The 17,542-nt window shown below is 50.2% G+C and overlaps 1 protein-coding gene across 1 annotated transcript; it reads right to left on the minus strand.

Moving 5' to 3' along the window:
- Positions 1-12,169: 12,169 nt before the first annotated feature.
- Positions 12,170-13,716, minus strand: LOC120673485 (transcription factor CSA-like). The gene is made up of 2 exons (XM_039954332.1): positions 13,290-13,716; positions 12,170-13,162 (listed from the first exon to the last, which is right to left on the minus strand). The coding sequence occupies exons 1-2, from the start codon at positions 13,579-13,581 to the stop codon at positions 12,489-12,491; spliced, it is 966 nt and encodes a 321-aa protein (XP_039810266.1). The 5' UTR covers positions 13,582-13,716; the 3' UTR covers positions 12,170-12,488.
- Positions 13,717-17,542: the final 3,826 nt, after the last annotated feature.

Raw genomic sequence — 17,542 nt, forward strand, 5'->3', positions numbered from 1 at the left:
TGGCTGGTTGTTAGCTATATCTTATTGCTATATCATCATAATTAAACCAATCTAATAGTCAGGTCATATAATAATTAGTTATATATATAAGGACTGCACCATTAATACATTATTCATTTTCCTCTCTCATTCTGTCACCAAGTTCATTGGAGCCCGTGTTGTACCCAAATGAGGCACGCTGTAAACCTATATAGGTGGTGTTTGTTTCGCGGGTCTTTTCCATAAGTCCTTGGGTCTTATAGGTCTAAAAACCCAAACAAGAGGGTCTAAAACTCTAAAAGGTGGTTGGAGTCTAAAAAATAAAAAGACCCACTTGAGGAGCTTTTTAGGTCTTTTAGATCCAAATTTCAGCCTACCCCTGCGGGCCCCCCACCCCCACCACCACCTGAGGGACCGAAGCCGGCGACCAGAGGGGGGTGAATGAGAGCCGATCAAAATTTCTTCCGAAATTCAAACCGTCGGCCTATATCCCAAAAATCACACAAGCCCTCAAGCGTTCTGACCAAAATTTGGAATAGCTATGGAAAAGCTAAACCAACACAAAAGGCCTCGAACGTGCGAGTGAAACCACGAAGCAAATCGGAAGCGACTCGGAAAAACAGCAGACCTCTCTGCCTGGAAAGGTCTGACCGGTGCACTGGACCGGTCTGACCGATCGTGTCTGTCCAAAGGCGAGCAGACCGGTCTGACTGGTCTTGCCTACCGGTCTGACCGGTAGCACCCAGAAAACCCCGAAAACTTGGATCCAAACGGTGAATCTCGACCAAACGACCACGGAATTCGATGAAACTTGGGGGATAGCTTCGCCCCTACCCCGTGAATATATCCCCAAGAGATCTCATCCTAAAGATCAAAGAATCTTGAGAATTCGAGGGGAGATCAAGAAGGATTGGGGTTTCCTCAAAAACTCAAAAACTTCAATTCTAAAAAGCTAGCGATTCCAGAAGGTTGGGCACGAGGCTAGAAGCATGGGAATCACAATAAAGAGCTCGTAGAACCATCGCAATCGTGTGCACCAAAAATGAAACCAAAATCCATCACAAAAGAGCACTAAAACGACGGGATTGGATTGATTCAAAAGCCCAGAGGGCACGATGAGGATAGGGCCTCCTTTCCCAATCAAATCCTACACAAAGTCTCACAAATCCATGGACTAATTCTACTCTAAAGAGAAGAACAGGGGGAGAGAGACACAGGGGTGGCGACCTGGGAGAAAGAGCAATTCACGGACAAGTTACAAAAGCCACATGACCTAATACAAGTGAAGGGGTATTTATACCCGCGGAGACCGGTCAGACTGGTTCCATGGACCGGTCAGACCGGTTGGTTAGACCGGTCAGACCGGTGCCAGGGACCGGTCAGACCGGTTGGTCTGCAGATTCCCCCTGTACACGATCTCATCTGACGACTGAGGTTCTTTCTTCGCAACGAAGTCTTCTCCACGATGCCGCCATCTTGATGAAGATCTGGTCCACGGTTTTGGAAAGTCCGTAAAACCCGGGTAGATGGCCGGTTTTGAGAAAACCGCCAAAACTCCTCGCGTGGGAAGATTCCCGCCTCCACGCCGTGGCCCTAGACGCTGTTCCCGCCTCGGCCTTCTGACGGCCCTAGACGCCGCCCGACGCCCATCACCTCCTCGCCCGCAGCGAGGCCCTAGACGCCGTCGACGCCCGTCGCCTCCGTCCGTCCCGAGACCGACGCCCGTGCCTCCACGATTTGGCGTCTTCAACCGCCGTCCGCCTCCTTGATTTTGTGGCGCAAACCAAGAAACCCGCATTCCGTCGCCGCTTGCGCCCTCGATCCAGGAGTGGACGCCACAGCTGCCGCCCGGTCCGAGCTCCGGTCCCGGCTGCCCTTCACCGCCGTCCACCGCACGGTCCATCGTCCACAGCACCTCCCCGGCAGGTCCCCGTCGACACTCGACGCCCGTGTACCTGCAATCCAAAGACCAAGCGCACGATCACACCGCACGGTTGACAATTCACTCATCACAAGCAGGATAGAGTACTCAACATTCCTCAATCTCCCCCTTGATGAGTGCATTGTCAACACACCACCTGAAAGCAAAGAAGTGATAAAAAGAGAAGCAAGAAAGTGAATAACTCAAGCAAGTGACAAAAAGCTCAGAAAGTCAAGAATAGTCACTTACTCAAGCACAGATCGATTCCCTAAGACAAGGGCAACGGTTCGACGCAATCGATTAAAAGACAAAACATGACTCCTCAAAGACAGAGGTAACGCTCGACGCAGTCATACTTAAAGCGGAGGGAAAGCGAGGAAAACCACCAGGATCCAGAAACAAAGCAGACACTCCCCAAGCAAAGCTTTTCCCTCTCACAAGTGCAACGCTCACAAAATGATGCACTCTCAAAGCCCTGTGCACAACAAGTTTTTCAAAAATCAAACAAGTCTCCCCCTTGTTCGATCACTTCTCCCAAATTCTCCCCCTTGTTGGCACATGCACACATCAAGTCTAAAAAGACCTAAAGCTCCCCCTGAAGCTGAAACTCCCCCTGAACAGATGCTATGCAATGAATGCAATGCAGGAGGTGTAAGTGAAAGCATTCAGGGATACAAGGATATGAGCAACATCTAGTCACAAGCACGTGTGCATCCATAAACAAGACTTGCATCTAGATCAACAGGGTATATCAAAACAGTCTAGAGCTAGGCAAGTTCAGTTTAGGAGAAATAAAAGCATCACCCAAGATCTAGCACTAACAAGTAGGGAAGGGAAAGCAGTGCTAATCATACTCATACAGGTGAGCCAAACCAGCCAAAAGCATGTTACAAACATTCATTTTTCGATCAAATTTATACCAAGCAATTTTTAATGCCAGGGGTTGAAAGCTTGTCATGCTTTACTTAGCAACGAGGCCAAGCCTATGCCAAAGACAATCAGAAGCTTAAATCACTCGTTTCAGTCATGCACAGCCTTGCCCGGGTTCTCACAAGTGCAAAGTGAGCCGTCCCGAAAGCTCGATCAGTGCGACAAGCAATCCCACCTGGATCTTTTCAATCCATTTCAAGAACAGTTCAAGCAATTTTATCAAATTTAGATCATTTCAAGTATGAATTGCTGAATGAAAAGCAACACTAGCATGAATAAGATAGCAAAGCATATCAACACGCCCTAACATGCTAGTAGCCAAGACAGGGTCATCATATTTTCAGATTTTCAAATCAAAATAGCTTAACTCAGATGATGTCATATACACAGTGGAGCAAGCTATACATGATCAGATTTATCAACTCACACTAGCAGGCACTAGAAGATCAAAGCAATGTATACAAGAATGCTAGTGCAAGTGAAACAATGCAAAATGCAAACATGTACAATGCAACTACCAAACCTAGAAAACAAAAAGAAGAGCAAACAAGACCTACAAAGCTAACCAAAGAAAAGTCAGCGATCAAAAGGGGTAACAAACCCCAAGCTCCCCTCGCAAGTGAGCAAAGGTGTCCTACTCAAGCGGTTTGGTTAGGATATCTACGGTTTACCTCTCTGAAGGGACATGGATCAGATCTATGTGTCCTCTCTCATGATTATCTCGCAGGAAGTGGAACCGGATATCTATGTGTTTGGTTCTGGAGTGTAGGACAGGGTTCTTTGCAATGCTAATGGCTGACATGTTGTCTACAAAGATGGGAACCCTACCGAAACTCAAACCATAATCCTGCAAGGTTTGTTTCATCCAAAGTATCTGGGAGCAGCAGCTAGTAGCGTCAACATAGTCAGCTTCTGTGGAAGAAAGCGCTACGCTAGCTTGCTTGCGAGAGGACCAAGACACCAAAGATGTACCGAGAAATTGACAAGTGCCGGAAGTCGACTTGCGATCCAACCGACACCCACCGAAATCGGCATCAGAAAATCCCACCAAAACTAGAGAAGAGTCCGCAGAATATCAAAGACCAAATTCAGGGGTGAATTTAAAATACCTGAAGATGCGTTTCACCACCTGCCTGTGGGAGGTGCGTGGAGAAGCCTGGTACCGCGCACAAAGGCCGACGCCGAACTGAATGTCCGGCCGTGTCGCCGTCAGGTACAGGAGCGAGCCGATCATGCTCCTGTCCTCCTTCTGGTCCACCGCCTCGCCGTCTGAGACCTCATCAAGCGCCGTCGAAGTACTGATCGGAGTCAGCTGAGGAGACAAGTCGCTCATGTCGAACTTCCGCAGCAAGTCCCTTGTGTACTTGGCTTGATGGACGAACATGCCCTGGGGAGTTTGCTCGAGGAAGAACTGCAGCTCACCCATCAGGCTCATCTCGAACTCCCTGGACATCTGCTCAGAAAATTTGAAAACAAGAGCGTGAGAAGAGCCACCAAAGATAATATCATCCACGTATATCTGAACTAATAGAAAGTCATTGCCAGACCGCATGAGGAACAAAGTTTTATCCACACATCCCATTTTAAAGCCCTGAGCTAGCAAAAAGGTTTTCAATCTATCATACCAAGCTCTAGGCGCCTGTTTCAAAAAGTGTTTTCAATCTAGCCAGCAAAAAGTGCTTTCTGAAGTTTATAAACACGGTCTGGAAACTTGGGATTTTCGAAACCAGGGGGTTGCTTCACATAAACTTCTTCTTCGATAAAACTATTCAATAAGGCAGATTTAACATCCATTTGGAAAACCTTAAAACCCTTGAAAGCAGCAAATGCAAGAAAGATTCGAATAGCTTTCAAACGAGCAACAGGGACAAAAGTTTCCTCAAAATCAATACCCTCATTTTGGCAAAACCCCTGGGTAACAAGACGAGCCTTGTTCCGAACAACCAACCCATTCTCACCCTGCTTGTTTTTGAAAACTCACTTCGTTCCGATGGGATTACAAGCAGGTGGAGGCTCGACCAAAACCCAAACTTGGTTTCTTTCAAAATTTTCAAGTTCCTCATGCATGGCATTGACCCAATTAGAATCAGAAAGAGCGTGTCCAATATATTTGGGCTCAAAAGAGGCAACAAACACTGAATGAGCAAAACCAGCGATACTCGTTACCTTGGACCTGGTGACTCGCTCGTTGAGATCACCTAGCATCTGTTGAGGTGGATGGCGACGCTGAATGTGTCGCGGTGCTTCCCGTGTCGAAGTAGCCTCCACCTCAACCAAAGCTGGTGCCTCCTCAGGTGCAGCTGTTGAATCCTGAGTCACCTCCTCGATCGGCCCCCGGGAAGTAGACGTAGTCGGGTCGGGGCTGTCGTCATCGTCTGAGCTCGTGGCGGAAGCGGCTGGGTCCACAGCACGCGTGGTAGCCTCAGCGTCGCCCTCCGCAGCTTCTTCCTCCTCATCTTCAAAGATGGAGGTGCCGAGCTCATCATCTCCTACAACTTCAAACACAGAAAAATTGCACGGTGCTGTCTCGTCGAAGGTGATTTCACAAGTCTCTCTGACGATGTTAGTATCAATAATCAGCACACGGTAAGCTCTGGAGTGAGAAGCGTAACCGAGAAAAATGCCGTCAGACGAACGAGACTCAAACTTATCAAGATTACCATCTTTCAGCACAAAGCACCGGCAACCGAAAACCCTGAGATGGTCAACACGGGGCTGGCGTCCAAACCGCAACTCATAAGAAGTCCTGTGCACGAAAGCACGCAAGAAAATGCGGTTGGATACATAACAAGCGGTGTTAACCGCCTCAGCCCAGTATTTGCGAGGAGTCCTATGCTCATCGAGCATCGTCCTCGCCATCTCAACCAGCGTCCTATTTTTCCGCTCTACAACTCCATTCTGCTGTGGAGTGTAGGGAGAAGAATACTGGTGTTCAAGCCCTTGATCACTGCAAAAGGCGTCAAAACGAGCGTTTTGGAATTATGTGCCATTATCACTGCGAATCGCTCGCATGGCCTGAGGTAGCTCGTTTTTCAACCTCAAGATCAAGTCTCGAACAAACTCGAAAGCCTCATCCTTGGTTCTCATGAAAAAGACCCAAGAATAGCGAGAAAAATCGTCCACGATCACAAGAACGTACCACTTCCCACCAACAGACATCACCCTAGAAGGACCAACTGTGTCCATGTATAGCAACTCTCCAGGGTGCGCGGTCATCACCTGATTAATAGGTGGATGTGAAGTAGCAATCATCTTCCCATGGCGACATGGATGGCAAACAAGGTCCTTTTCAAACTTCAATTTGGGCAATCCTCGGATTAGGCCAAGTGAGCTAAGTCTTGACAACAAATCGAAGCTCAAATGTCCAAGTCTCCTATGCCACTTCCACAAATCAGAAGAAGGACCAGCCAACAAGCAACGAGAAGGGCCAAAAGGGGTTCCAGAGAAGTTAACCAAGAAAACCCGATCGCGAGGTATAATCTGGCAAACCAAATCTCCTCTGGAATCCAAAACACGCGAACAACCCTCCTTGAAGCGAACCTCAAACCCCTCATCAAGAAGTTGCGAAACAGAGAGTAAATTAAAACCAAGATTCGAAACCAAAGTAACTTCTCTCAGGGTAAAGCGATCAAAAACTCGAACAACGCCAATTCCACGTACCTTTCCACTTCCATTATCCCCGAACACAATGTACTCTTTTGAGCGCATCGGGGTGAGGCTGGAGAACCATTTGTCATTTCTGGTCATGTGGCGAGAACAACCGGAGTCCATGATCCACCTGTTCTCCAAGCCTCCGACCTGCACATTAGTAGTGAGACAAAGGGTGAGCAAATGTCTCAACACTGGGGTTAGCAAAGTGAGAAGCAAACCAGTGTCGAGCCATTTGCTCTACAGAAGGGTTAGCAAAACCAGGCAAAGCGTATCCCCCGTCCCATCTACCGTGTGACTGACGAACATCACCGCGAGGAAAGCGTGGAGCCTCGAAACCTCCTCCAAAGCCTCGGTCTTGTGGTCCATAGCTGTACTGAAAACGACTAGGAGCACGACCGGCAAAGCGACCACCCGCTGGAGCACGGTAACCACCACCGTCTCCCTGACCTCCACCTACATGACGCACCCTAGCATCTTGCCTACCACCAAGCCGAGAGGGACCATGCACCCGAGCAGAGTACATGTCCGTGTTCCATCTCTCCTGCTCTCGCCTCACACCCCGCTTCCTCCTGAAGCAAAACTCATCCAGGTGACCTTCCCTGTCACAGAACTCGCAGTGGTACCTCACCTCACGCTTGGGAGGTGGAGGCCTAGTCTGCGGACGGAGAGGAGCAGCCCCCTTCTTTTAGGCAACCTGGGCTGCGGCAGCAGGGAGCGTGTCGAGGGAATTCCTCAGCTCATTGGGCTTTGAAACCCAAACCTGCTTCTGCGGAGGTGCTTTCGGTGGTTCTTTAAGCACCCATCTACGAGGTCAACAAGCGAAGACTGCGTGCTCGTATGAGCAGTGTTTCCAGCAGCCTTGCCGATCTTACCATACAACTTGTCAAAATCTGACTTCGTGTATGTGTACCCGACCCCAAACCCATCACCACGCTTGAACTGCTTAATCATCATGCCCAACTGCGGCTCACTGCTAGAAACCTAACTCAGAATCGCCCTAAGATAGGTATTCTCATTCTCCAAGTTGGCTTTCTCTACCGCAAGGCTATCCAGATCAGCAATCAAACCAGGGCAAACAGAGCAGTCAATAGGTGGGCTAGACTCTATGACCTTAGTCTTCCCAAAAGACTTGATCAAAGCGTTCTTCTCATCTAGCTCCGACCTAAGCGTGGGACAAAGCTTACAAGCACCAAGCAAAACAGGCCTAGACTTCATCTCCTCTAGCTCGCACACAACAGTAGCAAACTTAGACTGCAACGTAGCTAGATCAGACTTGAAGATAGGACACTCATCACATTCAAGAACATCGCTAACAATTGGTGCATCCCTAACCAGTTCTAGTTCATGCTTAGCCTTAGCGAGCTCATGAGACACGTCAGAAAGCGAAGTCTTAGCAACATCTAAGTTTGCGACGTTCTCATCATGCTTGGCACGGAGAGCAACAAGATCATTCATGTGAGATATGTAGCCAGCGCACTCATCCTCACTAGATTTCTCCCTAGCACAAGCCAGCTCAGCCCTAAGCTTTCTACGCTCTCTAGCTGCTTCCTTAAGCAGTCTTTTCTGGTTGTCGAGAGCGAAGTACAACTCCCTAACCTCTATATCTAGCAGGTCGATCGTGGAGTTTACCTCTGAATCACTCTCAGATCTAGGAGAAGGGTCGGCGTGCGTCGGTGTAGCATGTCCACCTGAAGACGCTCGGGCACCATCGGCTTCGCCCGCCATGGTGCAAAAACTCTTGCGCCGACCGGCCGCCAAGCAAAGGCCGATGAAGCCGGTGGCTTCCTTGTCCCGCTTCTTCTTCTTCTTGTCGTCGTCGTCGGAGGTCGGTGAAGAAGAGCGTTCGGTGTCGGAGCTCTTGTCGAGGTCGCTGAGCTGCGCCAGGAAGGCCTTCTCTCGCTTCTTGGCCTTGTACTGGAAGCGCTTCTTGAGCGACTCCTTGTCGAAGCGTCCTCCCCGGTCACGACTACGGTGCTTGTGGCGCCGACGCTCCTTGTTGGAGCCTTCCTCGTCGCGGTGACGGTGGCGGTAGTAGTCGAAGTGGTTGTTCTGGCCACCGCCGGACTTCTTGGGGCAATCGGCGATGAAGTGGTTCAAATCGCCGCAGTTGTAGCATCCGGGGTTCTTCTTCCTCTGCATGTTGTGGTAGACGCGCTGGAACTTGCTGATGAGGAGGCACAAGTCATCGTCGCCCAGCGTCTCCAGCTGCTCATCTGAAACAGAAGGCAAAGATGCAAGAGAAAAGCCAAGAGGAGAGTTAGCGTTAGAGCTCGATCCACCTGGGCCAGTCACAAGAGCGACGCTCTTGGAAGGAGGGGCACCATTGAGCTTGGCTCGTGTCTGGTTATCCACCTCTGTGGCCTTGAGCTTGCTGAAAAGCTCGTTCACCGTCAGAGTCTCATAGCTAGCAGACTCAATGATGGTGTTCACCTTGAGATCCCACACAGAGCGGTCAAGTGTGTAGAGCAACTTGAGAGCCTTCTGGTGCTCTGTGTACTCAAGGGCATCAGCAGATCTGTTCGCATTGACTTTGTTCACAATCAACTGAAAACGACTGAACATCAAGTCAATGCTCTCACCCGGCTCCTGTGTGAAGTTCTCGTATTCACGCCGGTGAGTCTCGAACAGTCTGGCCTTCACCTGAGGTGTGCCCTCGTGTTAGTTCTCAAGGCACGTCTAAATCTTGTGAGCTTCCTGAAAACCCTGGACGCGTGAGAACTCCGCACGAGAAACGCCAGCGAACAGGGCATTGACAGCCCTGGCGTTAGCCTCGTGCTCAGTCACTTGAAGAGGAGTGACCCGAGCGGCAAGCACCACGTAAGCCTGGTTCTTGGTAATATCCCAGACCTCGGCTCCCATGCTCTGCAAGAAGGCTCTCATGCGAACCTTCCAGTAGGCATAGTCCCTGCCGGAAAACACCGGGATCTTCCCAAGACTCGCCATGGTCGCCAAGTGGTTTTCGAACTGGTTAAGATGCTGAAAATCTCAACCAGGCACTGATACCAATTGAGGGACCGAAGCCGGCGACCAGAGGGGGGTGAATGGGAGCCGATCAAAATTTCTTCCGAAATTCAAACCGTCGGCCTATATCCCAAAAATCACCCAAGCCCTCAAGTGTTCTGACCAAAGTTTGGAATAGCTATGAGAAAGCTAAACCAACACAAAAGGCCTCGAACGTGCGAGTGAAACCACGAAGCAAATCGGAAGCGACTCGGAAAAATAGCAGACCTCTCTGCCTGGACCGGTCTGACCGGTGACCTGGACCGGTCTGACCGGTCGTGTCTGTCCAAAGGCGAGCAGACCGGTCTGACCGGTATTGCCTACCGGTCTGACCGGTAGCACCCAGAAAACACCGAAAACAGGGGTGGCGGCCTGGGAGAAAGAGCAATTCACGGACAAGTTACAAAAGCCACACGACCTAATACAAGTGAAGGGGTATTTATACCCGCGGAGACCGGTCAGACCGGTGCCATGGACTGGTCAGACCGGTTGGTTAGATCGGTCAGACCGGTGCCAGGGACCGGTCAGACCGGTTGGTCTGCAGATTCCTCCTGTACACGATCTCATCTGACGGCTGAGGTTCTTTCTTCGCAACGAAGTCTTCTCCACGATGCCACCATCTTAATGAAGATCTGGTCCACGGTTTTGAAAGGTCCGTGAAACCCGGGTAGATGGCCGGTTTTGAGAAAACCGCCAAAACTCCTCGCACGGGAAGATTCCCCGCCTCCACGCCGTGGCCCTAGACGCCGTTCCCGCCTCGGCCTTCGGACGGCCCTAGACGCCGCCCGACGCCCGTCACCTCCTCGCCCGCAGCGAGGCCCTAGACGCCGTCGACGCCCGTCGCCTCTGTCAGTCCCGAGACCGACGCCCGTGCCTCCACGACTTGGCGTCTTCAACCGCCGTCCGCCTCCTTGGTTTTGTGGCGCAAACCAAGAAACCCGCCTTCCGTCGCCGCTTGCGCCCTCGATCCAGGAGTGGACGCCACAGCTGCCGCCCGGTCCGAGCTCCGGTCCCGGCTGCCCTTCACCGCCGTCCACCGCACGGTCCATCGGCCACAGCACCTCCACGACAGCTCCCCGTCGACACTCGATGCCCGTGTACCTGCAATCCAAAGACCAAGTGCACGATCACACCGCACGGTTGACAATTCACTCATCACAAGCAGGATAGAGTACTCAACATTCCTCACCACCGACCCGTTCCCCGCCCCCCTCCTCTGCACCTCGCAGCATCCCGTCACCGGCCCCCTCCCCTGCGACCCCGACGCCGCCCACCGCCGCCCGCGTGAGCCGCCGCGCTTGACTCTCGGCGGCGCGGGCACGTCCCGGCCCCGCGCGCGTGAGCCCCAGATCCCCGCGGACGCCGCCCGCCGCCGCTCGCGCGAGCCGCCGCACTTGAATCTCGGCGGCGCGGGCACGTTCCGTCGGCAAAGGAGTCCGCGTGCTCCACGACGTCTTCGTACTCCTTCTCCTCAAGCTTCTCCTCCACGCGGGACGACGGCGGCGCGCACGCGTGGGCGGTGCCGGCGAGCGGCCGTGGCGGGCGGGACGACGGCGGCGCGGGCGACGCGCGGTGCCGGTGAGGGGCAGCGGCGGGCGGGACAGCGGCGGCGCGGGCGACGCACGGTGCCGGCGAGCGGCCGCGTCAGGGCGGCGCGCGCAACGCGGCGGAGCGTATCGGCCGCAGCTGGGCGAGCGGGAGGAGCGCCGCGGGCGCATGCGGCCTCCCTCTCCGGCGAGTTCTGCGAGCACTGCGGCAGTGGAATGCCCTTCATTTACTGTGCATGCATGGGTATTTTTGTACTTTGTCAACTTCATTAAATGACCTTTAGTCTCTCTAGTCTTTGAAACCAAATAGGGTAGGTCTAAAAGTTTTTGACCAGGGATTTTTAGTAGTCTAGGGGCTTTTAGAAACTAAACAGGGTTTCTAAAAGTGTGACATCATAGTCCATTTCTCTTTTGTCTGCCCCTCTTTGCTATCCAACTCAGTATAACTATGATGTCACACTTTATTTAGCCTGCCTATGTTGCTTTATTATATTTACTCTCAGTCCGCCTCATGCACGTAACCAAACTTTTGTGAGATGTATTTGATTTCTTTTTCTTTTTTTTGAAGTGAGAGGCATTTGGTTTCTGATTTAGTGGTGACTGACAAGCGTGTATATTGATCATTTCTTATTATATTCCTCTACTTAAATGAGAGTCTTGCTGCAATGTTTTTTTTTCCCACCATATCTGGCTAGTTTATGTGTGGCCATCCTCGAAATATTCCTTTCATTTTTTTAACATTGGGTCTTTAAACAGCACTACATAATTGAGAGAAAGACTTGAATCAATTAATGTTTAGATGAAAACCGCATGGAACAATGCATGGCAATGGTACTTTATGTTAATTAGTTTTCTTAGAATTGTAGATGAAGGTAACTTAGAAGCATGCGATCAGGGTACTTTGTTTTAATTTTTAACGACATATGTAGGTGACAAGATTGAAGCATGTATTAGGGCCACTTTCAGTTAAATTTTGTCCCGTAATATATATGTGACAGATGTGGGTACCTTTGTAGGAACACATGTGAATAATCTATGAGTGGATACTAGGGTATTTTGGGATATTTTTTCTCAATAGCAAATGTGAGCAATTTAGAAACAAATTAAAATTCACTATCTATTTTATCAAGGATGATAAAAGTCCATCAAATATTTTTGTCTTTTTAAAGAATTTTTCGGAATCCATTTAAAGTGGAGGGTAATAAATAAGCTTCCAACTAATAGTAAAATGAGAAATTAAAACTAAGCTTCCCACTTACTCCTATAGTGAAATGAGAAAAACTAACTAGTACTTCTAGAGTTAATAAACCACTTTCTACAAGTTGGTAGCTAATGGGTGGAAGATTCCTTTGTCCACATCATCCTATTCTCAGATAGGCTTCATCCTGACCACGGGGGGATTTGATGTTTGCTACTATCCCTCAGGACCACCTGTACGCCGCCACCCGCTTGGACTCTGATCATGTCGCACCGACGCCGAGGAAGTCGTAGAAGGGCCGGGCGAGCTTGCCGCAGCCATCGTCGGAGGCCGCCGCCCGGTGGCGCGCTGGCGAGGGAACGGAGAACGCGGACCGCGCGCCGGGCGCGAACGCGGCGGCGCGAGGGGCCACGTCGTAGCCTGCGGCGTCGTCGTTCGAACTCTGGTAGAAGCAGGGGGCGGCGGCCGCGCCGGCGGAGCCGAGGGAGAGGTTGGTGGTGCAGGTGGACGCGGACCCTTCGGACTCGCCGCCGCTGCACGCGCGGGTGGTCGCGGCCGCCGCCTCCGTGCGGACGCCGTGCTGGGCGTGCGCACCGCCGGCGTGGAACGCCACGGGAGGGGAGCGGTCGTGGCGGTGGCCGACGACGGCGGGGGTTGGCGCGAAGTGCGACGAGGAGGTGGTGGCGGTGCAGGAGGAGGAGGGCTTGCGGCGTCGGATCGCGCCGGACTGCTCGCGGTGCTTGCGCGCGGCGAGGACGTGCCAGTGGTTCTTGACGGCGTTGTCGGTGCGCCCCGGGAAGAGGCGGGCGATGAGCGCCCACCTGTTGCCGTAGGCGCGGTGCGCCGCCAGGAGGCGCTCCTCCTCCTCCTCGGAGAAGGCCCGCCGGTTGATCCGCGGGTCCAGCTGGTTGAACCACCGCAGCCGGCAGCTCTTCCCTGCTCCATCATTCCGTCAGAGCACGCATCATTCAGGAACACGAAGAATGGATTGAATTTTTTTTCTGTCCTCTCAGTGGAAAATGCCCGTTCGAATCCATCACCATCACCGCATTGCAAAGCTTACCTGATCGGCCGTCGAGGTTCTCGGCGATGAGGTTCCAGTTCTGGGGCCCGTGCTGCGCGACGAGCTCCTTGAGCTTGGCGTCCTCGGCGGGCCGCCAGTGGCCTCTCGTGCACAGCTTCCCCAGCCCACCACCGGCGCCGTGGCCGCGGCCGCAGCTAGCATCCTCCAGGCCCTCTGCATGGCCGTGGTACACCTCCTCCGAAACGACGGCCGGCTCATGTTCGTCGTGGAACGGAGACAGAGCCGCCGCCGGTGGAGCACGGCCGGAGAAACAAGCCATCTCATGAACCATCTGGGCTCAAGGCTTGAGGGGAGGGATTGTGAGAGAGGAAGCTGCAATATAAGAGAGAGGGAAAGGGTATGCTTGTTGCTGCTGCAAATGGAGGCTTGCTCCTGCTAATATAGGAGGAGGAGGCTACCTTTTGCTCTGCCTCGAACACTCCCAACTCCAAATAAAACACTGCGTTCTGCTTTTCTCTTTGTGTGTAGTATAGTTTTTCTTAGAGAGATGGAGATGGATGGGATTGGTTTGGATTAGAGCATCTCCAACATATTATTCATATCTCATATCCTAAATATTCTCTCTCTCCATTACTAATATCTACTTTTATTGTTTAGGTAATGGTTGTTGCAGCAAATTACCAAAATTCAATCACCTAAATCTCCAACATATTTAGGTGAGAGAGAGGTGTATTTTGGTGATTACCAAAAACTTATAGGTAAAGAGGATCGGATTGGTAATCTGCTGGAACACCCCATCACCAAAATATTAATTTTTTGATATTAGGGAGAGTGATGAGTAATCTGTTGGAGATGCTCAATTCAGCCAATCAGGTCCGTTCCTTGGTCTTGCTTCGAGACTGATGGCAGAAGGACAGACATAGAGTGATATCAGACCTCGTTAAGTTGCGTTGCGCCCGAAATTTTTTAAGGAAATCTTTCCATATTTGAAGTATTAAACATAGACTAATTATAAAAGTAATTACAGAATTCATTTGTAAACTACAATATAAATTTATTAAGATTAATTAATCTATTATTAGCACATGTGTATTACCATTAAATTCGTCTCGCAATTTACAAGCAATATGCAATTTATTTTTTATTTCGTCTAAATTTAATACTCCAGCTACGTAAGATTCTTTTTTTATGTGATAGTTTTAAAATTTTAAATTTTGCAACTAAATAAGGCCTTCTGCACCACGACTGGGTGCAGTATGCACAATGCTCCGCTGCTACAGTTCACTACTACAGAACAGATCTTTGATCTAGGCCATTTATCCCGGCTGCTTTTGGGCCCGGGACCAAAGGTGGCTTTTATCCCGGATCCAACGGCTAGTCGGGCCAGCGGGGGGACATGTGCCTTTTGTCCCGATTGGAAGCACGAACCGAGACCAAAAGTCCCCCTTTTGTCCCGGTTGATGGTTCCATCTGGGACAAAAGGTCCAACCATTTAGTCTTGGTTGGTAATACTAACCCGGACTAAATGGTGACTATTTTGTCCGGGTTGGTGGCACCAACCCGGACTAAAGGACCCTTTAATCCCGGTTGGTGTTATCAACCCAAACAAAAGGCCCCTCCACGTGATACTTCAAAAAAAAGTTATTCTATATTGAGTCACATATACTACTTAGATGAATTGGCAAAGAAACCATGCACTAGTCAAGAGGTCTCGGGATTGAATCCCACGGGGCGCAAAAAAAATTTTAGCGTTAGAGATGTTTTGTCCCGGTTTTGCCACCCGGGACTAAAACTTCCAGACTTTTGTCCTCGAAGGTGAATCCCCTATTCCAAAATCGAGACAAATGGCACTTTTGAACCGGGAAAAAAAGCCGGATTTGTAGTAGTGGTACCTGATCGTGTCTCGCGCGGCTCCGGACCGTCCGATCCAGCTTCGGTTACGGTACTTGGTACTATACAACGGCACGGAACCCTGTCCTGTCCTACCTCTCTGTCGTTGTTTTCGTGCCGTCCTCCGTAGAGAGAGACAGAGTGTTCATGAAATAGTTTTTCTAGGGTTCAGCTTCAGAGGCCGCTCGTGTAGGTTTGGTTTGGGGAGTGAGCCCAACTCCAACCAGGCGACGACTACCGGAGGTGGAACTCTGTCCCTCCCCGCATCGACCAACCCACCGGAACCCCGTTCCCGTTCTCCCTGTGCGCACCCACACAATGACCCCCCGATCTCTTCCTCCTCCCAACCACTCCCATCATCGTCAGCCACCCCATGACATTATTAGCACCATGACAGTGCCATTAAAATAATTCTCAAGGATAGCATCTAAGGATTGGCATGAGTCTTGTGTGAAAAACGTTCGAGGTTGTTCTTTTCCACTCAGACTGAACATGGATCCATCATTTCATTTGGTCATCGCCCATCGGCAAGGATATGCAATAAGAAATAGGAATCCACCTAACCAAAAAGAAAAAAATGTAACGTTGTTATGAAAATATGTTCATGATAAAAATGTGTATGTGAGGTTGTATTTGATATTATGCAAAGTTGTTTGAAGCTAAGGTTAGTCAAGTTGGCTAGCAGTGGTGTCTGCGACAAATGGTCATATATGTTACCTCTAATAGTGGGGAGGGGGGATAAAATTATTATGAAAGTATGTTTTACATCCCGGATTTGCTAATTACATGTGCGAGTTGCAAGCGAACATTTTTAGAGGTCAAGTTGTTGACGCAAATCTCGGTCAACACACGAACGCACTAGATCGTGCGGCACGAGAAGGAGCTCGATGCAGCTCCTCCTGCGTGGAGCGGTCAGATCGGTCGCCCGGGGTGAAATCGGCGACGGCTGACGAACGCTAGCCCGGGAGGGACCCTGTCAGGGCAGGCGCACGTTGGGTTGTTCTAGGATCGGCAGGCCACCTAGAATGTCTTCAGACGTCGCGGAGATGAAGGAAGAACAGCAGATGGAGGGTGGAAAAGCTAGGATTTGGTAAAGAGGATAAAAAGTAGAGTTTGTATTGATTTTGATCGATTGGATATCCTCACTCGGCCGTGACCCTTTATATTTATAGGGTGGGGTGGACTTATTTCGCAAGGAATCCCTATTACAAATCTAAATCTACAAAAACTCCTTAATTGACTCGGACTCCTCCTAGACCGGTCGGATCTACCGGTCAGACCGGTCGGTCTCTGCCGGGCAGGCCACAGTGCCTCGACCGATCAGACTGCTCGGTCAGACCGGTTGGTGCTAATTTTGGCTGTCAACATATGCCCCCTGTTTTTTGGTAAAGTTTGCTTACCAAAAAACATTCTTCTGAGCCAAAATTGTCTAAGGGCGATGATTATCATTACATCGGCCATTATTTGGGCTAAGGGCGATAACTAATTATCGGCCATAACTTGCTCTAATCAAGTCGATGTCCAAACAACGTGTTTGGGCCGCCATACCATCTTCATTATTGCTGACGTCTTTGGCACGGCCTCCACTTGTTGCGCCATTGTCTCCTTCTTTCGCATACATTGCAGCCTTCGCTTCTGAGTATGAGACAAGCCTGAGGGACACCACCTCGGCTGTAAATACTTTGAATCTTACTCCTTGCTCTTCTCATTCTCCTTGCTGCAATCAACATCTTGCTTGACCGGATTATTGCTAGCAACAATCGGTCTTTGTAGTAATGCATGATTTGGATACATAGGAGGATATTGAATATAATATGATTGCATATGTATCCTACTATAATCTATAGGTGTATAAAACTAAGGATATCAGCAATATCATGGAGCAATCGGTCCACTAGATGAAATATAGTTACCTTGACTCGATTGCTCCTGATATTTCGACGATGATCCCGTATCCTTTGCTTCGCTTGGTCGCCTCTTCTGTCTCTGAGCACTCCCCTGTTTCTCATATTTGGCCAAAAATTCTTTAAAACTTGGTATTGTCTTGATTTTGGAGGAGTTCACAGATTTACTGGGCGCACCGGTCAGACCGATCCCATGACCGGTCGAACCAGTCAAACCGCCGCTGTGGCCGGTCAGACCGGTCGACTTGCTGTCAGCTTTCTTCTTCTTGTCTTGCCCCCTAGTGTTTTTGCGCTTTGAGGGGTCTTCTGTGTCAGCTTCTTCTCAGGTCTTTCATCACCAATGACTACATTCTTTCCTTTCGTCGATTCGGCTTGACTCAGCCGAATTAGCACTTTAGGATTGTTCAATTCCAACGTATGCACCGGGAAAGGATTCTGGTCAATCTGCATATTAGGAATAACCAATCGTCCTTCATTAATGGCCGATTAAATTACTCC

The sequence above is a fragment of the Panicum virgatum genome, chromosome 5N (assembly GCF_016808335.1).
Source record: "Panicum virgatum strain AP13 chromosome 5N, P.virgatum_v5, whole genome shotgun sequence".
Taxonomy (NCBI): domain Eukaryota; kingdom Viridiplantae; phylum Streptophyta; class Magnoliopsida; order Poales; family Poaceae; genus Panicum; species Panicum virgatum.